General features: G+C 39.5%; 2 protein-coding genes across 16 annotated transcripts in view; one reads left to right on the forward strand and one right to left on the reverse strand.

Moving 5' to 3' along the window:
- Positions 1-3,677, reverse strand: part of MBTD1 (mbt domain containing 1) — a 54,660-nt gene extending 50,983 nt beyond the window's left edge. For 2 of the 12 annotated variants that reach the window (XM_039500823.1, XM_039500822.1), the window contains exon 1: positions 3,182-3,291. In XM_039500823.1, the coding sequence (XP_039356757.1) occupies positions 3,182-3,202 (21 nt within the window). In that variant the 5' untranslated portion in view covers positions 3,203-3,291. Of the gene's footprint in view, positions 1-2,866; positions 2,887-3,181; positions 3,293-3,558 lie in introns of those variants that run through there. The other 10 variants (XM_039500811.1, XM_039500808.1, XM_039500812.1 and 7 more) reach the window with 8 other exon arrangements.
- Positions 3,678-3,721: 44 nt separating this feature from the next.
- On the forward strand, positions 3,722-22,933 carry UTP18 (UTP18 small subunit processome component). Of its 4 annotated transcripts, none has more exons than XR_005588355.1 (14): positions 3,722-4,106; positions 5,637-5,767; positions 5,952-6,047; positions 7,106-7,182; positions 7,470-7,555; positions 8,700-8,825; positions 9,315-9,489; positions 10,407-10,507; positions 12,361-12,451; positions 14,505-14,628; positions 17,468-17,642; positions 20,993-21,135; positions 21,950-22,455; positions 22,746-22,933. XR_005588355.1 is itself a non-coding variant. In XM_039500827.1 (14 exons), exons 1-13 carry the CDS (start codon positions 3,864-3,866, stop codon positions 21,972-21,974), a joined length of 1,593 nt encoding a protein of 530 aa, XP_039356761.1. In that variant the 5' UTR covers positions 3,722-3,863; the 3' UTR covers positions 21,975-22,014; positions 22,315-22,933. The 4 variants fall into 4 exon arrangements, 3 of the variants coding, with proteins under 3 accessions (XP_039356761.1, XP_039356760.1, XP_039356759.1); XM_039500827.1 differs by having other exon boundaries at positions 21,950-22,014; positions 22,315-22,933; XM_039500826.1 differs by having other exon boundaries at positions 21,950-22,014.
- The last annotated feature ends 338 nt before the right edge of the window (positions 22,934-23,271 follow it).

Genomic DNA, 23,271 nt, shown 5'->3' on the forward strand with positions numbered 1-23,271 from the left:
CACCATTGCTACCCAGTATCCAGGAACAGTGACTATTTAAGCAAATATTCTCAACTATCAGACACTATCTCTATGCAACATTTCTCTTCATGTTAGAAGAATACTGTGATGTACACATTCCTTCTAGTCAAGAGCCCGTTGACATTATAAGAAATTATCTCAGTCCTAGCTCTTGGCTTGATCAAACTCTAAACCAGTGGTTCTCAACCAGAGGTATGGTACAGGGGGTACGTCAACTCATCTAAACACTTGCCCAGTTTTACAACAGGTTACATAAAAAGCACTAGCTAAGTCAATATAAACTAAAATTTCATACAGATAATGACTTGTTTATACTGCTCCATACACTGAAATGTAAGTATAATATTTGTATTCCAATTGATTTATTTTATAATTATATGGTAAAAATGAGAAAATAAGCAATTTTTCAGTAATTTGCTGTGTATTTTTTGTATTTTTATGTCTGATTTTGTAAACAAGTAGTTTTTAAGTGAGGTGAAACTTGGGGATACACAAGACAAATCAGACTCCTGAAAGGGGTACAGTAATCTGGAAAGGTTGAGAGCCACTGCTCTAAACCACAAAAAAAAATTTAACTGGTTATATTACAACAGCTTTTAAATCAAATCTGGTCAAAACAACTTTCCCTACAGCAACTTATTAACAGTAGGAAATACAAACAATTAAGTAGCAATCTAAAGGTAACATGTGACCAGCTTTTAAAAAAACCAACCAAAAAAACCAAACCAACAACAACAAAAAAACACCCCCTGACTCTATTTCTGATTCCCTGGAATCCCATAACTGACCTACAAGTTTTGGACAGGGGGTACTGAGACATTTACAAATATAATTTCTACCTTAATGTTTTACAAAAGTAACATGTCGAATGACTAGCTGAAGAGCTATAGAAATACACTTTTCTCTTCAGTGTGTATATTTGACATCACTCTTTATAGTCTGTTTCCCCTGTTTGTTTGCTGCCTCCATTTTATGGGCCTTTTGTACAACAACAAAGAGAGAAACTAACTTAGCTGCCATTTGACAGTACTCAGCACCTTGCAAAATCAGGCCAAATTTTATGGATTAAGGAAAAAAAAAGTAAGACCAGGAACACTAACCCTTAACCACCTTAACCTATGTTCCCCCATCCAGCCATTTTTTTTTAATAAAGTAAAAACTAAGGAAATCTTGCCTCCATGCCCCATATCTAAGTGTTTTCAGGACCAAAGCCTAAATTATTTGTTCCTTTGTATGTTAAATAACTCCCCAGCTAGGAAACCTATCCTTCCTATGTTTTCCAGTAGTCTGTGTTATAACTTGCTCAAAAAAAGCTATTTACAACTGACTATATACACCACTAAATTACAAAGATGCTATTTTATAGACCAAGTGACCTTCTCCTGCCCCCCCACTTGTAAGGCAAGTTTAGCATACAAATTTAATTTTCTTCTAGGTTGGTTACTTAATACAACAACAACAACATCTAAAGTATAATTGTGTTATTTACCGCATCTTGAAGCTTTGAGACCTGTGTATGACTCCCTGACACTAAAAATGTCAAATCACTAGGCTGCCTCTCAAACTTTAAATGACAACTTCCCCATAAAAGGAATACAAACTTTTAAAGGGATAGTATCAATTTAAATATGGCCTAGCATGTACATTTTGTAAGAATAAGGTTTTCTAAAGACCACCATAACAAACAGAACTGGTTAGTCAATTTTTTTTTTTTTTTAAATTCTACTATAACCAGCAGCTCTTTAAAACCAAGAATTTTCATGCAGTACCTGGAAATCCAACTGCTACAAACTTGAAAGTGAAACTAGCTTCATAGTTATATTGCTCAAGCTGAGAGAAATGCCAAAGGTAAACCAAACCATAAATTAACACACTGAATTTTTTAAAAGTAAAAGCATTTTAAAAATCCAAAGCCATAATTAGTAACATAGGTAAAGTGACTGCAACATTTGAAAAAAATCTAGTATCTCATTAAACCCTCATTGCAAAAGCCTTAATTCCAAAAGGGATAATACTATAATTAAAAAAATAGTAACCCCAACCGGCTCCCCCACCAGTAAATGGGAATCAGGGCAGGCCTGAATTGTTCAGTTAAAAACAAAATAAAACAACCCATTGCTATTGTTTCTAGTTGTCAGGAGAGCCTGCAGAGACAATAAGGCAGCCTGCAGAAACCTGCTACCTACTACAATCTTGTAAAGGGAGAAGGGATCACAACAAAAAGTAACCTGTCTGAGCAGGGTTGTGCTGTCCTCCTCTACATTACCAGTTTCTCTCCTGGTGATGACAGATATTGCAATGTATTTCAGCGAGATATTAAAAGTCTCTCTCATAACACCGCGGAACACTCCCCTCCACTATGCTCATTCACTGTCCCAGCATGAGTACCTTCTGGTAATTATACTAATTATATATCAAATGTATGCAACCTACTCTGCATTTGCTGCAACCTACTCTGGTTGCATGGTCTGTTCCAGAGCTGCTATGCAGATTAAAGTTGCACGAACAAAACTCCTAGCGAGAGCTCTCACCGGAACTAAGGAAAGCCTGAAAATTACCGCAGGAGGAATCGCAACAAAAGAAAGCAGCGAAGCAGCCCCGGGATCAGAGCTGCAGCCCTCCCTCCCTCCCCGCAGGCACACACGAGGGGCGGAGAATCCGGAAAAGAGGAGAGCAAAGTAGCCTAAAGCACCAGAGCGTGTGACTGCTGCTGTTCTCTTTTCTCGCACAAAGCCCCAGCGCTGTCCCCGGCCTCCCCCGAACCCTCGTGCGCCGGTGGCTCCCTCCCCTCCCACAGGCACACGGGGCCCCTCCGCTTTGCCCCCCGCCTCCAGCAAATACATACACATGAAACAACCACAACAGAAGCTCGAGGGTGCTCCTGGCTGCTCCCCTCCCACACAAATGCTGCGGCCAACACAGCTGCTCTGCTCCCGCCCCCAGACACCAGGACAGCTCAGTCTCCCTCCCACACCGTTCCCACGGCTGCTGGCTGCCCTCCCCACCTCATAAGCTCCGAGCCCCCGCCCCCGCACCCCGTCCCCGCAGCCCCAGGGCTGCTCCCCCCAAGCACTGCACCCACCCACACACCCGGTAAGCCCGGCGAGCCCACCGCGGCGGCGGCCGCTGCCCTGCCTCCCCCCGGGGCTGTGCTACTCACCAGGTCCTTTGTGTTTTCCATCAGGCCCTCATGGGCAGGGGATGCCTACTGCTCTCAGCCCCCCTCCCCTCCGCTCAGCCCCCTCCCTCTCTCCCCCCTCCCCTCCGAGGGGCAGGGCCCGGCTGGGACAGGAGGTGGCCTGGAAAGTTCAGCCTCTCACTTAGGCAGAGAAAGAAATTCAACTCCCTGCCCAGAATATCAACAACATTAGCATAACGGCAGCGCGCACGCGCCGCGCCCGGCCCACCGCGCGCTCTCATTGGGTCGCCAGGTCTTCAGAGCCTCCTCGCTCGCCGTATCCCGCTGGACGGAACCATTTTGTGGCGAGGGGGTGCGAAGCGGCATGCTAAAAACAGCCTGGTAATTGACTGGCTCACCTGATTTGCTGCTTTGGAGCCCGGTATTGCTGTCCGGAAGATTAGTCGTTATAAGTGGGATTAGTCCCTTCCGTATGGACAATAGAATAGTCCGGCCTGGGGGCCTATCACGTGGAAGGGAGGGGGGAACGGGTCACGTGAGACTGTTTGAAGCGAAGGGGAACCGGACTGAATCACGTGAAAGAGGCGGGAGGGGGCTGGTGAGGTAGGAACTTGCTCACGTGGGAGAGACAGACCTTTCTGTTTCCGCTTCCGGTTGGCGAGCGGCGCCGCCTGCTTCGGCCCTCGGGACGTTAGGCGCTGAGATGGAGCCGGCGGGTTCTGCGGCCGCGAGTCGGGGCCCCGCGCGGAAGCGTGTCCGGGCGCAGAAGAAGCGGCGCCCGGGGACCTCCGGCGATGGGGGCGAGGAGGCCCGACGCGCCCGGCACCTGGGGCTGCTGGCCGGGAAGCCGGTGGTGGAGCGGTGCCTGGAGGAGCTGGTGTTCGGCGGCAGCCAGGACGCCGAGGAGGAGGAGCTGCTGCAGCGGTTGCGGGGCCCGGGCAAGCAGGTGAGGCGGGGGAGGGGAGGTAGGTGCCCGTCCCCTTCCCGCCAGGGAGGGCGCTTGGGGGAGGAGGCGGCGGCGTTACACTCTCCGTATCCCCCTTGCCTGCCCACCCAGCCCTCCGAGACCTGGCGCCCGCGTCCCGGCCCCTGCTGCTGCCTAGCAGCGCGGAGACAACGAGGACCCTCCCCCCGGGGGCACCCTCGGCCCTTGCAAGCCCGGCACAGCACAGCGCGGCTCCCGTGGAGGTGCTTCTGGCAGGGCATCGCTGCCCCTGAGGCTGGCTACGCTTTCCGCCTGCGTGGAGTAAGTGCGCTGCACTCGCCGTCCCCCGCACGGGCACAAATGGCGATGCAGATGGCGAGGCACTGCTTAGGCGAGCACAGACCACCAGAACCCTGTGAGCATGCACCCTAGGGTGCCCCATCAGTGCCCCCACACACTGCTATTGGTAGCTGTGTAGTGTCCTGCTGCCTCCCCCAGCTAGAACCTTTCACTGCCATGTGTGGCTAGCTACACACCGCACTGTTCACTGCAGCGCATATCCATATATACCATATGTGCTACTGTCAACATAGGTAGGGCCTGAGCCCTCAGCCGAACTATGGAGGGGAGGGGACAGAGGAGCCCCGACTAGAATGGGATAGGGAACTGTCTAAGGGATTTTTTTCCCTGAGTAGTTCTAAGAATAACGTAAAATTGCTTGAGGTTGTGCAGTGGTTCTCGAACTTGTACTGGTGACCCCTTTCACACAGCAAGCCTATGCGTGTGTGACACCCCCCCCAATAAATTAAAAATATTTTTATATATTTAACACCATTATAAATGCTGGAGGCAAAGCAGGGTTGGGTGAAGGCTGACGGCTCACAACCCCCACGTAATCTCATGACCCACTGAGGGGTCCTGACCCCCAGTTTGACTACCCCGGTTGTAGTGGCTATTGCTACAGGCATTTGGGTGTAGTGAACATGGGTTTAGAGGCAGAAACAATTCCCAGATCTAGTGGGGTTAGCCTTTATTCCCATGGTGCACAAGGCATTAAGAATAAAAGAAATACAGCTGAAACTTACTGAAAAACTTGTTTGAAGGTGCATCTTATTACACTTCTGGAACCTGTGGGTTTAGGCTAGTCTGTCAGTAGCAAAAGCCAGGCGGCTTTTCTTTTAATGTGTATTTTCTAGTATAAATAAACTGTTCTCTAAACTTTCACCTTTTGTGAGAAATAGTGGGGAATGGACTGTGGGAGGGGAGGTAGGTATCCGTCCCATTCCCATCAGAGAGGGCATTTGGGGGAGGTAATAGATACATATCAGGAAGACAGGGGGGCTGCTTTGCGGTGGAGGAAGGAACTACACTGTCCGTATCCTCCTTGGCTGCCCACCCAGCCTTCCAGCACTGGGAGAGTGTTGGTTTTACTGTCTTGTTCTTGATTTTTCTCCCCATGTGGAGAAATGTCTTAAAACTTCCACTGTTCAAAGTTGTAAAATTGTTCTATTTGACCAGTGTTTATGACCCACTGATACGGATTTTTTTAAGGTTGATGATGTAGTCACGGGAAATCTAAAAGAGGACTCCAGTGACTCAGAAGTGGAGAATGAAGCAAAAGATAATTTTCCTCCATCTAAAAAACCAGCATGGGTGGATGATGAAGATGAAGCCGAGGAAATGTGAGTTAAGCTCTTAATGTAGTAATGATGGAAACGGGAAAATAGAGGTATTGACTTTAAGACTTGGAAGAAATACCGAGTTTGCTATTTTAAATGGCTGCTTCTTGAAGACTTAACAGTCCTTATTTTCTTTAATACACTTTCTGCAAAGCTTTAACATTGAGAATGTAATTTTGTTTCCTAGAATTGACATGACCCACCGTTATCGGAAAGACATGATGAAAAGTGATGCAGAGAAGAAGCTTACCAAAGAAAAAGTTCAAAAGAGGCTTCAAGAACAGTAAGAATTGTTAATTGATTATGTTAACATACGTTTGCTGCTAATTTTAGTAACATGAGATTAGATATGTTGTGGTCAAGTGAGTTTTCCCCCTATTAGGAGCATTTAAAATGCCCTTTTCTCCTTTTGACCAAGGAATTTAGGCGAATAACTTAAATTCCTTAAAGCTAGTGTGCCCAACATCATCAACCATGTTGTTAGGACTTAACAAATAACCAGTATAATGAAAAAAACTACATTCTTAGCTTGTAATTGTGTTGCTTGTGTCCTTGGAGCAGACAGTCTTGTTTCTGTTTCCTTACCATTATTCAACATGGTAGAGCAGATAATATACAAATTTAGGCTTCATAAAATCTGTCATATGTAACTAGATGTGTTGCTTCATCAATGAAATGCATCCAGCCCTAGAGCGGGATCATGTTAGCTGTCTTTATGTGCAACAGATCAATTGAGAATAAAGAAGAAAGACTAATAAATCAATTCACATTGCAGTTTAGGCAGGAAAGATTGCATTGTTTAATAAAGACTTGAATTGTGAACCAAACAGAAGTATTATGCAAATAGCATAATATTTGTGCTCTTATTATTGCAAATTTGTGTATGTTACCTTACATTTAAGGACCCTTTTTGTATGGATGTGAACTTAGCTATGTAGGCAAGTCTGTGTATAAATTGAATTTTACATAAATGGCTAAGTATTTTGCTCAGGTTTAAAATCATCACTACCCTACCCAAGCATTTGAAAACCTTAACTTCTCATGCAATTAAAATTTTTTGAGGGAGAGAACATTTTATATATGTATATGTGATATGGTTTAGGTTGTTTACAGATTTTATGTACTGAATTCAGTTAATGGAAGCTGGAGTAGAAAAGATTTTTTAAAAACAGCAAAGGAAGATTCTGGCTGCTGTATCTGAGTGAGGTGATGTGATTGTTGGGACGGTGTTTTAATATCTCCCTATTACTGTGGGAAAAATTGCTGAAAAATAATTTTTTGGCAGTATGATGGTCATTAAGAAAGAATGGGCATATGAAAGTTCTCTTTTTTTTCTTTTAGATTTCAGCGAGCTATGGGAGGAGTGCCTGTCTGGGCCCAGAAAGACAAGAAGAAAGCCAGAAAAAGTGCAAATGATGGTAAATATATTTAAATACTTTAGAAAAGTATTCAGTCCTTCTAACATGTTCCTTTATTTTGAGTGACCTTTTAGAGATTCATTTGTTGCCTGGCATTTTTCCTATTCTAATTAGAAAACACTGACTGTATACTGGATACCTGCTGCTTTGTTCTCTCTCTATGCTTTTGCTTATGGTTTTGACTTGCAGCTGCAGCGAACATATAAGATAATGTTAAAGAACATGTATGTGGGGATGCAAGAACAAATTATACATTCAATAAGCAGTTTTAAATCTGTTTTAATTAGATGACAGTGATGAAGATGATGAGCTGCTCCGCAAGACGGGCAATTTTGTGTCTGCGTCAGAGACTTTACCAAGAGGCATTTTACAGGTAAAAACTGCCCTCTCATTTCCTTCTAAGTGTTTGAATGTAGTTACTGTTGATCGGTGTATACATATTTTATAACACAAGTAGTACCATTCCGGTTGGGCAGCAGTTTTTGCCAGTGGTTCTGTGGATGGCTTACTGCAGGGTTTCTCACTTATATCTGTACCCCCTGGCTAATCCTCAGTACTCTTCTCTTCCCTCCTACTACCTTGGGAGACACTGCTACAGGTTGTCTTAATATTTCCCCTCCTTTCTTGCATGCTTTGAGCAGTGGAGTACCTTAAAGTCAACGTTAATTATTACTGGCATCTGACTTTTTTTTTTTTAAACACATTGAAATAAATGAGGCAGTCCACACCTCAGAGATATTGTTTCAGGTTCTTTGCAAACTCTTCAGTCAATACTCGTTTCACACTTTGAAGGTTTTCTTTATAATTATAATAACTAGAAACTTACTTTTTAATTGAAATTGAGCCTCCGCAGAACAATTCGGAGAGATTTCTGTACCCCCAGCTGGTCCTCTGGGGCCCCCTGTGTGATCCACTCCATGTTGGGGAAACACCCTCTTACTGAAACAAGTAGTCTCCTTCAGGTTATTAATTGTTCCAGATTAGCTGATTGCCAATTTTTAAATTGTAGAAATTGGATAAACTATTTCCTGATATATAATTTTTTTTTTTAAATAAAGTGCTGCATTTTGCTATTGTATTAATACAAGAACTCATCTGTACCACTGAGGCTATTGTTCACTGTTGTTGCTGTGCTACATTTAAGATTGACAGTCCTTTGTGGCTTTCAAAAGTTGAAGTGGAGGAAAAGCAAAATTAGATTTAATGGAAGGTTAGCTGAAACCTTATTTACAGCTACTCCATAGTGTGCTGTGGATGACACTCTTTAATGCATAGAAATATGAGAACTAACTTCAGAATACCTTTATTCTAATGTGTGAACTAGGTGATATTCTACAGTTAAGCAGAATGTTTACAAGGTTAACCCAAGGTCCCTCCTGCACTTCTGTGTTCTACAAGATCAGTGAAACTGAAATCCCATTAAATCCTCTTTCCATGAGTGGAGTGGGGGAGGGACATGCAGTTGAATCAGGAACTGATGCCTGCGTTTAAACCACATTGATCTGGTCTTTTTCTAGATGAAAAATTGCTTGGACGCTAATAATGAACGTCCTTCTGATGCTAAACTGAGAACAGTGCAGTTCCACCCTTCTGCACAAGTAGTTATGACTGCTGGACTAGATCGGTCTATATCACTGTTTCAGGTGAGCAGCTTGTGTTCAGTTTATAAAATGTGAAATGAACAATGAGATTGTGGATCACTTTTAATGTGCTTCTAAAGTGTTGGCTATATTAAATATAAAATAAGTTATTATGTCAAAAATAGCTTTAGATAGGATTGTTGCTGGGATCACCTCTCCATGTGTCACCATAGGAATTATGGTTGGCTGAGTTGCTTGGCTGGAGCTGAGGTGGAGTATTCTTAAATTGAGGGCCTCTATCTGGAAACTGTTCTCACCTGTGATCTATTGTACTTTGGCCACATATGAAATATATGAAATTTGTTTTCATCAGGCTGCTTAATTTGAAGGTTTCTTTGGGATTGAATGGAGCGAGCTATTGTTTTAAGCTGGTATTGACTACACACTCTTGATTCTTGTACTTATATACAGAAATAGATCTGAAAGACACATTACAAATGAATGTATGAGGAACAAAAACAACTTTTTTTTTTTTTTCCTGTTTTCTTGAAGGTGGATGGTAAAACTAATCCAAAGATACAGAGCATACATCTGGAAAGCTTTCCAGTCTATAAGGCTCGTTTCAGTGCTGATGGAGAACAAGTTATAGCTACTGGTACCCGCAGTAAACTGTTCTATGTGTATGACATGATGAGTGGACATATTATTCCTGTAAACCAAATAAGAGGTGAGGTTTTATTGCCATGTTCAATGCCTTTTTAAGATCTACAATTGTAAACCTTTTGAAAGAAAAAGTAAAATGCTTAATAGCACCAATCCAGATTTACTATAGATCTCAGTCACTTCTGAATGTAGCATATAGTAAGTATAAACATGTTGCAATACTTTTTAAAAATCTAATTGACACTCTGATTTGTCAATATTCTAAGGAAGCTCTCTGCCAAAATCTTATTTTTAAGCCTGAACTCTTTTAGAGAATATTCTGTTAGGGATTTGTGTTCAAGTTTTATTCTATAGTCTCTAAAATAACCCAATCTGAACTCTTACAAGGTTAGCTATCAGCTGTGTCATGTTTAGGCCAGATACAATATGAAACTCGTGAAAATATTTAAAGCTTCTCTGCCAGCCAGATATTAGTTGAAGAGACAGCTCATCCATATAAGAAGAGTGTTAAACAGCTGCCTGTGAAAAGTCTATATCTTTTTTTTTCCTTCTAGTAATGTGATAGTTACGCTTGTGTTGAAATTTCTGGATCCCCTCATGAAGGGAAAACTTTCAAAATCTATATTTAGCAAATGTCTTGAAGTGTATGTTGCGTTGAATGTATTTTATAGCATAAACTTGACGCAAAACATAAATATTAGTGTTCTGAGTGGTCCCACACCAGTTTATTGTACTCTGGTTTTCATTCTAGTAAAGTCGTAATTCACATTTCCTCGTGTTAAACTCTGCACTCAGGTGGTGAGGAATGTTAATTGGGGACAATGAACAGTGTCCACTGCTTGATACAGCGAGGACTGAACAATCACAATAACTGCCTATAGTTCCTTTTTTTTCCCTTCCCCCAGATCAAATGTATGCTACACAAAGTGGTGAACTCATTGGTGTAAATTACAGTTTTTTTGGTTTTTTTTCCCCCCCAAGGAATGCAAGATAAATTTATCAGAAAGTTTGAAGTATCTCCAGATGGATCATTCCTGCTGCTTACTGGGGCCTCAGGTTATCTTCATTTGTTGACAATGAAGGTAGCTGTCTTGTTTATCATTAATAGTGGCTCTCAACCCCCGGGTTTGTTGTCATGGAATCAAGGAGTTGTGGTTACCCATTTCATATTGCTAAGTGGGCATGGTTGGGGGAGCAAGGGGTTTTCCACTACACAAAAGGCCAAGAACAGCTAGTCTAAAACATCTCTAGCTCTTTGGAAACCATTAACTCTTGCATCTGCTTAATTTGAAAATACTACTGTACTTTAAATGAAGGGGCTTTACCATGACACACACTAAATAAGGTATATCATTTTTATGATGATATAACTGTTGCTTTAAGAAAAGGGTTGTATGCGGCAGAGTTTTTTCTTAAAACAATTTTGTTCATGGTTGGTAGTGGAACTGGATAACACATGATACTGGTGATGGATATGGAATTTTTCCGCTCTGTTTGAAGTCCCATCCATCTGCTAGTGGTAGACTGATTTGCAATTTCTTAGTGGGGAAACAGTATTCATGCCAAAAAACGCTACCCCAAATGGCCCTAATGAGCACTTCTTTTGGCAGAGGTACCTAAAAGTGAGCAAGTAGTGAAGACTGACCTATACTGTCCATTGCAGTAACCTGTACTATAAGGCACATTAGTGGGGCTATGGTTAAACTTACACTGCTGTTTCGCTCTGTAGATTTCCAAAAGTTTTCATTCTCAGGCCAGCTCTTTCATTCACATTTTAAAACACCAATGCACTCTTTTGGGGGAGAAGCACAAAAAATACCCGCCTAAAACCTTGTAAATAACAATATGTTGGTGTCAGAAAAATGGGAGTGTGGATGAGCTATTTCAGTAGCTCATGGATTTTAATGTCTTACTGTTCTGTTCATAATTGTTCTGATACATTTTCTTTTCACTTAGTGAAAAGAAAATGTATCTTGCATAGAATACTATATATTAAACTACAGACTTCATACTATATTTGGAGCCAGCCAAAAACACATAAAGGAGATGAAATACCCTGTCAAAAATGAGGGTGAAAAAATGAGTAGGCCGTGCATAGGTTTGAATACTTAATATAAGTTAATGTATTCATGTTTTAAGAAATATTAATACTTTTTTCTTTATGGTTTTGCAAAACTGAAGAAAAGAGATTTGTCCTTTTCCTTTGTATAGGTATCCTCCCTGCCCTTGAATATCTGACAGTCCTTTCTCAAGAGTGATTACTTTGCCCTTTTGTGGCAGCAAGTTTTGGGGGAGAGAATAGCAGAGAACGATTGTCTTGAACTTATCTAAAAGCATTTAAAGTTACCCATTTCAGCAGGGAATGTTTTCTAATGGATTGGAAGCTACCTTTTAAAATCAACTTACTTCTAAATCACAATATGCAGTAGACCCAGTTGTACTCCCTAGTTGACTACTTACAAACAGTTCTGTTGTATTATTCTTCTATAATCGTATGTAGTGCAACATAATGGAAATCAGAAAAGGTCCTAAATATCATTCATATATAGCCTGTGAGGAAAAGATTTATAGAGAGAATTTTGCCTAAAAGAAAATCTGGAATCTTTGGTTAGATGCGATAGCACAAAATAAACTACTCTATTAACATTCCCCGTGACCCTAATGTGCAATTGTTTCTGTGCAGAGGGACCCTTGTGCCTGTGAAGAGCAAGAGCAGGATTAGAGCCTTAATTTGTAAAACTGAAGTCCTGCTAGATGCAGCAGGAATCAGATATTCCTTTGATATACCTACTCTGATAGCTAAATATTAGGGTTGATGGGTGGGAGTTCAGGCAATAAAACGGGGACGTATCTGATTTCCACAAGTGATACAGATCTGATTTCTCTTGGTCTTCTGAATAATTGTTTTAATAAATGTTACTCTTTGTTCTCCTAGACAAAGGAGCTGATTGGCAGTATGAAAATAAATGGAAAGGCTGTTGCATCAGCATTCTCTCCAGATAGCAGCAAAATTTACACACATTCTAGTAAGTCATTTGAGTTTTCTTAAAGAACATTAATTTCAGATTTATGGATTTTATTTGTAGTTGCTTAGGCTGTTAAAGAATGGCAGTTGGAAATGATACCCTTAAACTTCAGACTCCATGTACCTCCCAAGTATGTATATAAACCCTAATTTACTTTCAGGCATATACGGTCATCTGCCACTGTCTAGACAAGATTAAAGGATTGGTGAATACAGGGTAAAATAGCAAGAAGGGAAATGAAAGGACATTTGTTTGATGGTGAGCAGAATAGAAGGATGACAAGTATTATGTCTAGAATGTTTGACAATCCTGTACTGCTTATAGTTTATTGAAACTAGATTTTTCATATCCTGTTGAAGTTGCTTTTTAAAAAATTCATTTATAGGTGTATGCTTGTATCATACTCTGTAATATTTAATGGAAATGCTTTACTGGCTTGATACACTTACTAATACAATTTTGACCACCGCAAAACTTCTTTGCTATTCCAAAGGTAGAAGTTATGGCACTTAAGAGGGGGAGAGAGAGATTCCTGAAATTTACAATATTCAACGTTTTCAATGTTCTTTACTCTTTCTTTTTTTTGAAAGAAACCCTCTAACAAGATGGTATATTCAGCACTGTCCTCTCCTGCTTTGAATCAAACAGCTCATTATTTCTGGTTGAGGATTTATATCTTCCCTCTTTACATCTCTGCTGTGTGATATGTTATGTTATGGTGCTGTTGACTGTGTCGATTAGAACACAAAACCAAGTGCACTGTACACTACATATGGAATACTGAATTCTGGTCAAGACACTGATAGAAGCTGAAAGCAAGGTGGCACGAATAAGCAAAAATGGTGGTTCCTTAATGACTGGTGATCAACTTTGTAGCTCTTTGTGAAAAAACACAAATTTTAGCGTTGTTGGATGTTAACTTACACATCCTAGCTATACCAAAGAATTCTGAGCAAAGTGATTTTTTTAGTATTTCTGAACAACAGGCTGCATAGCATCCCAGGAAACTTGACCTTTATTGCCTCACTGGCATATTGGTTATGGTACTGGATCAAAGACATATAGTATAAAAATCTCTTGGGCTCAGATCTGTCCTTGAAAATATTCCCTTCCAGTGTCTTACTGGAATTCAATTCTGGACATGATGTTTATCTTGACTATACTATGGACCTCTATCCACTACCGCATAAATGCCCTGAACGTGCAGTCTCAAAAAAAGGGAGGAATAGTCTTTGAATTGCCTTCAGATGCGGGATTGGGGTAATTGGAACTCATAAATTTGTTTTGTTATACTGAAAAAAATAAGTCTTTCTGTGCTGTGGCCTTGGCCTGTTGCTCTGCCTTGCTTGCTTTTGCCTATTCCTTATCCTTTTCCTTCTAGCTTCTCTTCCTCCTCCTTCTTCTTTAGGAGGATTTCTTTATTTTTTTTATTCAGCCTGATGGGGGGGTGGGGGGTCTTTTTTTTTGTGTTTATTTTATATATAATATATATAAGACATAGAGAACACAGACTCACATTTTTTTTTTTTTTTTGACTTGAATTTTTTTAATATTTTAAAATTTATTAAAAATCTAGTTCATACCAAATGGGAACGATAGTGGCCTGAAATTCTGGCTATATTTTTTTTTACTGTGTATATATATCTACTCTTTTCTTTTTAAAAAAGTAAAGTGAAGTAAAGTGAATTGCCATATTAGTAAGTTTTAGTTAGTTTTTTAACTCCTTCATCTTTAACCTAAGACTGTACAAAGAATTGATTTGCAAGTATGAAATGTGAAAGTCAGTCCCAGGTTTTTTTTGTGTGTGTGTCCCGTCCCGTCCCGTCCCCCCCCCCCCCCGGTTGTGTTTTTGTTTTTTACCAAGGCTTTTCCTACTATTCTGACAAACGTGGAGACCATAGATATATCTGGACATGCATGGTTCAGATTTCTCCTAAAGGAGATCTTAAAAGTAAATTTTGATCTTGCCCATTTTTTTCATAGTTATTTAATTGTTACTATGTTTTATACGCTAGAATTCATTAACAGTTACTTTTCTTTTGCTCCTAATTAGATGAGGGTGAAGTTTTCATTTGGGATGTGAAGAGTAGGCGCTGTCTAAACAGGTTCACTGATGAAGGATGTTTGCGTGGGACATGTCTTGCTGTATCAAAAAATGGCCAGTACGTGGCATGTGGGTAAGTGATGATAAACTAAGCATTTTAAAGTTTTTGAATGTCCTATTTTTTTTCCCTCTGTCATCTTGATGCTCTTGGGTAAACTGTTCACAATGTGGTAAGTACAGGAATAGGACATAAGACTAGATTTAGACTGTGTACACTGCAAATGCCACTGTAAGGTCTCCCATGTAGCCACTCTATGCTTGCAGGAGAGAACTCTCCTGCTGGCATAATTAAACCACCCCTAACGAGCGGTGATAACTATGTCGGTGGGAGAGCATCTCTCGCTGACATAGCACTATCCATATTGGTGCTTTTGTCTGTGAAACTTTTGTCAGTCGGGTGTTTTGGAGGTGGTTTTTTTTTTTTTTTTCACACCCCTGGTCGACAGAAGTTTTACTGACAAAAGAGCCATTGTAGACATAGCCTGAGTTTATTAGGTGGAGAGCTGCATGGACTTACAGTTCTTTCTCATGAACACCTAACCATTGTGTTCCATAGGATCCATAGTACTGTAATATTACCAAATCTCTCAATTTTCCTTCCATTCAAGTCAGATAGCTGTGGGTGAATTGTGATCTCTTAATGAAGATTCTAGTATAGGGATTTTTTTTCTAAATGCCAGGAACCTTTGACTCTTGCTTTCCTGCATATTTTTACTAGTACAGCCACTGTTAACGTGGTCTAACTACAGAACTGTTAAAATGCAAACTGGATTTATGTGACCACTTCATGTTAATAAATGTCAGCTCAGGGTTTGTTTGTTTTTAACCTCCTCAATCTCTTCCCAGTTCTTTCCTTTCTCTAATAGTTAATTCCTTGTTTGGACTCTCTCTCTCTCTCTATATATATATAGCACTCATTTGCAAGGAGACGCATCAATTTGAAAACTGCACTAATAGCAAATGCTCAATTTTTTAAGATAATTCAGTTGAAAAAAGCTGATGGAAAAATGTTTGCTTGGTGGTGCATTTGCTGGCACTTCTTGTGCAGTCAGTTTCACTGCTTCCCTGATCAGTCTACCCTTGCTTTAAAAAGATCCTTAAGTAAAATTTCAACAGGGGAGCAAGAAAAACCCATTATAAAATATTTTAAAAGGAATATGAAAAAGCCTGGTACATCAAACTGGAATCTTATTGAAATAATGATTTCAAAATTTAAAGTTTTATAAAAACATTCCTGTATTCTCTTAATCCCCAACCCAGCAACTAGGGTCTTTCTTTGTTGCTGAGAACTTACTTTTCGTTCGGTTTTTAAAGAATTTGAAAGTTTCTGGATCCTATATTTAGTAAGGTGAAAATACCCTGTATCTTGTCTTGCATAAGTTTCTAAAACTACAAATTATTCAATTTGTCTCCTTTATATACTTTTAATATACGTAATTTGGGTTTTAATAATTTGTTCCTTACTATGTCCCTTTTAGGTGGAGTGCAGTCTTTAACACACAACTTCTATAAGTTTTTCTTGCTTCTTTATAACTGTTCAGAGGGCTTAATTCTAAGACTAGACAGAATACAAAAATGGAATTTGTTCTGTCTTTTTAATTGATGTAACCTTCAGACCGTTCATGTCTTTGTTACATACAGCTGCACTGTTTAAAGACTCATGATTAGTACTGCATTTGAGTAAACATAATATTTGGCACTTACTAAAGCATCTGGAGTAGGATATGATTCTTTACCTAAAACCCTTTTTTAAACTAGTTTATACTGTAGAAGTAATTACCAATTGATATTATTTGACCTTGGTTTGGTTCATCTTGAAGAGACTCACTGGCTCAGTGATAAGATTATTTCAGTAAATGTAGGTTGAACAAGGTGACTTTCCATGAGGAGGAAATCTATAGATGGGTTTCAGTAGCTGGAATACTGGTAACAGTTTTGTATTATGTATGGAACTGTTGTGGGTTAGAACTAAATACAGTATTCACAGAAAGGGACCATTAGAATTGTAGGGTTCAAAAAAGCGCTAGTTCATGGAGGATAGGTCCATCAGTGGCTATTAGCCAGTATGGGCAGGAATGGTGTTCCTAGCCTCTTTTTTTTACCAGAAGCTGAGAACGGGCAACAGGATGGATGACTTGATGATTACCTGTTCTGTTGATTCTCTTTGAAGCACCTGGCATTGGCCACTTTTGGAAAATGGGGTACTTAGCTAGATGGACCTTTGGTCTGACTCAGTATGGCCATTTTTATTTAAGGGTACATTTTACTTTTCCAGATGTGATCTAAACCTGAACATGTATCCTTTTAAATGAGTAACTAGAAAATAATTTTTAATATTTGTCAGTAGTATGACACATCTTTGGTAGCCTGCTCCAGATGAGACTTTCTAAACAGAATAAGTGTCCAGAATTGTGACATGTAAAGTGAGTAACCATTTGGAAACTAGTAGTTCAGAATGTTTAGTTATTTAATATAGCCTTGAATTTAGAATACTTCATCTTTACTGGTATTACTTCTAGGTTACAGTACTTAGCCTTTTTTTTATAAAAGATATTACACAATGTGTGCAGTGTCTTCCATAGATAACCAGGCCAGAAGGGACCATTATCATCCTGTAGTCTGACCTCAGAACCTGGAATTGAACTAGGGACCTCCAGAGCTGAAAGCATTAATCTCTTCAGCTTGAACTAAGGACCTAGGCTCACATTTGAGAGTTAATTCTTTGTTTAGCTATTACTGTGGATATTAGTAAATATTCAGTTAGGGGGGAAAAAGTGGTTTAGGTTTACTTGAATGGTATATGTAGATATGAAACTGCTTCAGATATAATCTAAAATTATGTCTCAAACTGAGACTGTTTCTTTTCCACGTGGTCTTTTTGAATAGACGATCAATTATTTCCCTCTCTCTAGCTCCTGTTCGGGAGTTGTGAATGTGTATACCCACGATGTTTGCCTCAGAGAAACCAATCCTAAACCAGTTAAAGCCATAATGAACTTGGTTACAGCTGCTACATCTTTGACCTTCAATCCCACCACAGAAATTTTGGCAGTGGCCTCCAGTGCAGTAGATGATGCAGTCAGGCTGGTAAGTCAAGCCTTTATTCTTTTCAGTGAAGGTTTGCTGTGATGCAGATACCCAAATTGAACAGGATAATGGCATACATAGGGAGGTGATTTTATTGTTAACAGTGGTATACACCTGTGCCAGCCTCATTCTGCTATCTGATACTAGGCCTATGGAACAAACACCCTAAACTTATCGTTTTTCTTTGTACTGTTGTAGTGCCATGCGGCCCTCACCCCAGTTCACTTTCCACTGTGCAAATACCTAACTTAAAGATGGTCTCTGCCTTGAAGAGCCTTACCTAACCTTGATATCTGGTTCATGCCAGTGCCTTCTGGAAACCCTTTTTCTTTCCTCTTTGATCAGCCCTACTTGGTTGATCTGAACACTAAGGGTAACAGTCTGCTAAGTACATAGTAGTAGTAATTTAGACTTCATTGTTGGCCTTTTAATGCAGCCTTTAGTTGTAGCAGTCTCTTCATTATGGATTTTCTTCTCTAGCTCTTTGAGGATTTTGGTTCTTCCTTTGTCCTCTTTCTCGCTAGCCAGTAATAGAGCTGTCCATTGATAAATTGGAATAAAAATTACTTTTAAAAATAGGATTTCCCCACACTCAGAAAAAATAAAATGGAATTAAATTAAGCAGTATCCAGTGATTAAATGGAAGATATAGTAACACACCCCTACATATAGTCCTCATATTCTTGTAATTACTTGCCAGCTGGGAAGGTTGAACTGAATTTTTGAGAACTTAGTGCAGCTCCTGACTGGCATGGAGATAAGGCTGGTAAAGCAAAGCTCAGCTCCCTTCCTTTCTCCATGCTGCTATTATCTGTTTTAGACAAATAGGGTGGTACTAATGTACATTTTCTTAACTGTAGTAGTTTGAGAGGCTATTGAAATTAGTGTAAACTCAAAATATTGAAAGATGTAGTTTAGTCGATTGGTTTTGGTTCTGCATATCAGAGATCCTCCACAGTAAAGCTGAGGCAAGATTACATGATTTGTATTCATTAGACTAGTACTGTGGTAGTAGTCAAATCACATTATTGCTTAATGATGCTAAACCTGTGATTTCTAATGAAAAGAAACCAGACATAGTGTCATTAGAATGCTTGACTGGAAGAAAATTAGAGGTGAGCTGACTGGTTTCAGTGTATAAAATGACTTGACTTAGAACAGTTTTATCACATAACAAAGCTATGAAAGATAAACTCAAGATAATGACATGCACTACACTGAGAGAACAAGCAGTATAATTTAAATACACGTATCTTGCAGTGTTGAAGGGAAAATACTGCTGAAATATTGGTCCATTAAATCTATGAAGAAGTATATTATTAGGGATAAGTGAGCACTTAAACTATCTCTTAATCTGTTTCAAATACAGGACACTTGCTGTTGTGACAAGATGATACCTTGAATCAGGTCAGGTCTCCTCAGGATTAGTTCTAGACTAGTTATAATTTAATTCTCAAAACAAGGAGAAGCTTCTGAAGTCAAGACAAATTGAAAACAAATGATTCTACCAAAACAAAAATCTGAACTCAGATTGGGTGGGGTAAAAAGTGGGAGAAGATCTTCAGAAATTGATGCTAATGCTTTGTTAACCAGGCTTTCTGTTTGGTACAATAGGCCTTAAAGATGGAAAGAGAGAGGAAATAATATATTGTCTCCTTATTTTCTGTCCATTTTATAAAGAGCTCTTAAAGACTTCAGCTGAAGTTCCTTACTTTGAGGCATTCCTGAGGCATGCCTGTCCTTATTTTGGTACCAGACCACCTTACCACAGACTACATCCACAGACAGGGCTATTTTTCTATGGTTCTGCAAGTGCTGGTGGGTTACCAGGTATGCTTCACTGATGTGTTGACTAATCAGGAAGGGTGCATGATCCTTGCTTCTTTAAGAACACAGGACTATTCAGAAAGGTACGAGCCGGGGCTTCCTTTCCCAACTGGCTGATTCAGGGATGCTGGAACAATTTGTACAGTGGGGGTGCTGAGAGCCATTGAACCAAACTTAAACACTGTATGTTGTAGAAACCTCTTTAAGACAGGGGGTGCACAAGTACCCTTAGTTCCAGCACCTGTGGGCAGATTACCTTTGGCAATGTTGAAATGCCAGTAGTGATCCTAGGGGACTCAGTCTACCCCTTGCATTCCTGGCTCATTAAGCTGTACATTGGCCACCTCAACAGCACCAAGGAAAGGAGGTGCAGAATGTATGATTTAATGTACTTTTGGTAGATTGAAGAGGCACTGGCATTTGTTCAGTCACAAGATTGAATCTCTGAGAAAATATTCCAATGTTTTTAACTGCTTGATGTGATACCTGTGAAGCAGAGGGGTGGGGTGAGAGGGGAAATGGCTGCTGGTAGCCTCCAGGTTGAGTAACCATCCTGCGTAGTCTCAAGTAGATGTCTGATTAAATTTGAAGCCTTTCGTTCAGTTACTGGAAGGCGGGCAGAAGGATTACTTTTTTTTCTTCCTAATCCACAGCCTTGGCGTTGATGTTGGATCTCTGTTAATCTAACCTTTCCCAAACCTCTTAAGTCCTCAATTGACTGCCTCTATAGTGGCTCATCGATTTCCCAAGCTACAGCAGAATGAAATTGAGCTAATTTCTTGTTTGTTTTACTGCTGCCTCCTTATTCCCAACAGCCAGCAGAACTGGGAGGACAATATTATAGAATATCACTTAAGCTTCAAAATGTGATTCTCTGTTTCTTCCTGAGCATACAGGTAGAAATGTAACTTCAATAATAAAAGCTTAGGTTCTATACAGGCTGATGGCACTTGCTAAGTAATACTTCCTATGGATTTTTTCCAGCCCTATTGTGTACTTTTTAGTATTTAGTGTTACTGAAAGTAACACTAATCTGGCTTTCATTTCAACAGTGTAAGGTTTCAACATTCTAGTGAATCAGCTTTTGTCAAAGAAATATGTCTCTATGAAACTCTTTAAAGAGCTACTTTCTTAAGGTTGAGTCAATTAAATATTGATGTTTTATTATGGGTTTTAAATGTACCTTAAGTGTTATGTTGTTTGAATTGCTGAATAATGTTAAATTAGTTAATAGAAACAAACTCTACAATCTTCTCCAAAATATTAGTCCTGGTGCAAGGAATCATTTTAAAGTAACCATTACTCATTTTTCTCAAAATAAACTCAACGTGCAATAAAAGGATGTCCTGGAAATTTAATGCTGGTATTAAAATGAAACCACTGTTTTCAGACTTTATTTAAAGTAGATACAATGAGGTATCCTGTTAACTTCCTAAACTGTTTTTTCTAATTTTATTTTTATTTTTTGAAAATGCATGGATTGTGGAAACTTACAATAGTTAACTATATACTTCTCTTAATAGGTACACATTCCTTCACTTACTGTGTTCTCAAACTTCCCAGTGTTCAGAAGAAAGCTCATTTATCTTGCTCAGACTATGGACTTTTCTCCCAGAAGTGGTTTTTTTTCCATAGGCAACAACAAAGGCAAAGCTTTGTTGTATAGGTATGTATTAAATTAGTCTCCTTAACTTTTTTTGTTTGACACCTTTTACTGTATTTAAGGTGGGGAATTAGATGGCTGCAGAGACTGGTATGATAAGGATAGTCTTTGATATCTAGGGCACTAGCTCTAATTGGAGACTCAAGTTAATTAGCTTTTATGGAATGTATAAAGTATATACAGTGGTTGACAAAACATAAGATACATTTCAAGTTCCAAAGAGCAAATCTTGTGGTCATTTCAATAGAATGTGAAATGAGTGTAGTCCACATATTACTCAAATGTCCATACCAAAAAGCACAGTCATCGTTGTTTCAGCAGAGGCCAAGGACTGAACAAGGCACAGATTGAATTCTTCTAACCTTTGAGGCACAAGTTTAAAAACTCCTCTCTATTTAAAGTTTAATAACTAGAGATTAAAAATCTCACTATGTAAATTAGACTTGACACAGGTTGACAGGTGTTGTGTTGGGGGCAGTTATGAGGATAAGGTTTAAAACAGTGAGACTGCCACAAAAAAAAAAAGTCTTGTCACTTCCTCCTTTAATATGAATTTGGGAACAGCATATCTGTGATTCTTCACATGCATCTCTTCCCTGAGCTGTTAACATTTGAAAAATATACTTTGTACAGTCCTGCAAACGACCCTGATGTATGATGTAACAAGGCTCTCATAATATATAGTGTACAGGAAAATGTTTGGGATTATACATGAGAATACCTAGTATTTCCAGACACAGTAGTAACAAAAGTTGTCTTCCTCCTACAATAACATTTGTAAGGTTGTTTGGTTTAAGTGCTTAACTTTTTGTTGCAGGTTGAAACATTATTCAGATTTCTAAGAGAGACGGTATGAGGAAAGCTACTTTGAATCACAAAAGTGTGAGTAATTTTGGGTCAGCTGTCAATAGCATAATTCTGGGGAAACATACGTTTTGATCTCGCTCCTCTTCCCTTGATTAAAACTTCAACATGGTGTGTTGGGGGGGAATTTGGGAGGCATTTCATATTTCTGTGTAATACAAGTCACCATGATGTGTGTGTACTTGAGGGCAGGATTTAATGATGGTTTGAGGAACAAATTGTTGCCAAGCAGGCTCCAATCTTTGCTGCTCTGCTAATGGATCTCTAGTCAACATACTTACCCCATCAGTCATTAATTTCTTGTCACCTTTCTTACAGATAAGACCCTGCTCTCATGTTGTAAATATTCTGGCCTCGATACTATCAAACAATAGAATAGTTACACTGCAGGCTTCAGTGGGGAGACACACAAATCGGTTTACAATTGGCATAGCTTGATTTGGTAACTGACTGATTTAGGTATGTCCAAAAAAAGGTTTAATTTAGACAGCCTGTGTGGTATTTATGCTTTTTAATCTGTTTATATAAAAGATGTACAATACAATCTCATCACATTCTGTTACACATCAGCTGGGTGGCTTCCACCAGTAACCCAGAACTATAGATCACTGAACCCAAATGCCTGGAACAGTGCAAACGGGGAACAACGGCACAGACTTCATATGTAAACATCAAACCAATATTCGCTTTCTGTGGCGTCTAATGTTTTGCAGATACTAATGTCTTTCTCTGTACTATTCTCTCCCCAGATGCTGTAATCTTCAGTTACAAGCATGCTGATTTAAAAAAAAACAACACAAACTGCTGATTTTTAAAATACTTTTGTATTTTTTATGAAAGCTTTATGAAACTACATAAGTTCCAATGTTGTGCTTGTTTGGTGGCTTTTGTGAGTATTGTGTTGCTTAATAAAAGCACCTGATAACATGTTTCCGGACAAGTCTTTCAGCTTTTTTTGGGGGGGGGTGGGGGGGTAAATTAGTGTTCTTGGAAGTAAGTAGGATTTGAATGGCTGGTGTGCTAATCCCACTGTGTGAGCTATCCCTCTTCAGCAAACACTTCGATTCTTTTCTAGTTATTCTAGGAGTATCAACTATTGCAGTGCCAGAGATGAGCTCAACACATTGAATTTTAGCCAGCTTAGTATATTAAGCATTACGATATTTTCCAAGCCATTGGAACCTACGTTGGCCTTACGGTCCTAAAAATACATCTCTTATAAGAAACTAATTGTACATCTGAATTTTTTTTAATTTTTTTTTTTTAAATTCTTGA

This window comes from Mauremys reevesii, linkage group 15 (genome assembly GCF_016161935.1).
Source record: "Mauremys reevesii isolate NIE-2019 linkage group 15, ASM1616193v1, whole genome shotgun sequence".
Taxonomy (NCBI): Eukaryota; Metazoa; Chordata; order Testudines; family Geoemydidae; genus Mauremys; species Mauremys reevesii.

What these genes read in the sequence shown, in the direction of transcription:
- UTP18 (XM_039500825.1), top strand. Translation starts at nt 3,864, where the DNA reads ATGGAGCCGGCGGGTTCTGCGGCCGCGAGTCGGGGCCCCGCGCGGAAG. An exon ending in TACCAAGAGGCATTTTACAG is followed by an intron (nt 7,556 to 8,699) that starts GTAAAAACTGCC and finishes GTCTTTTTCTAG; the next exon opens with ATGAAAAATTGCTTGGACGC. An exon ending in GGCAAAGCTTTGTTGTATAG is followed by an intron (nt 21,136 to 21,949) that starts GTATGTATTAAA and finishes TTTTTGTTGCAG; the next exon opens with GTTGAAACATTATTCAGATT.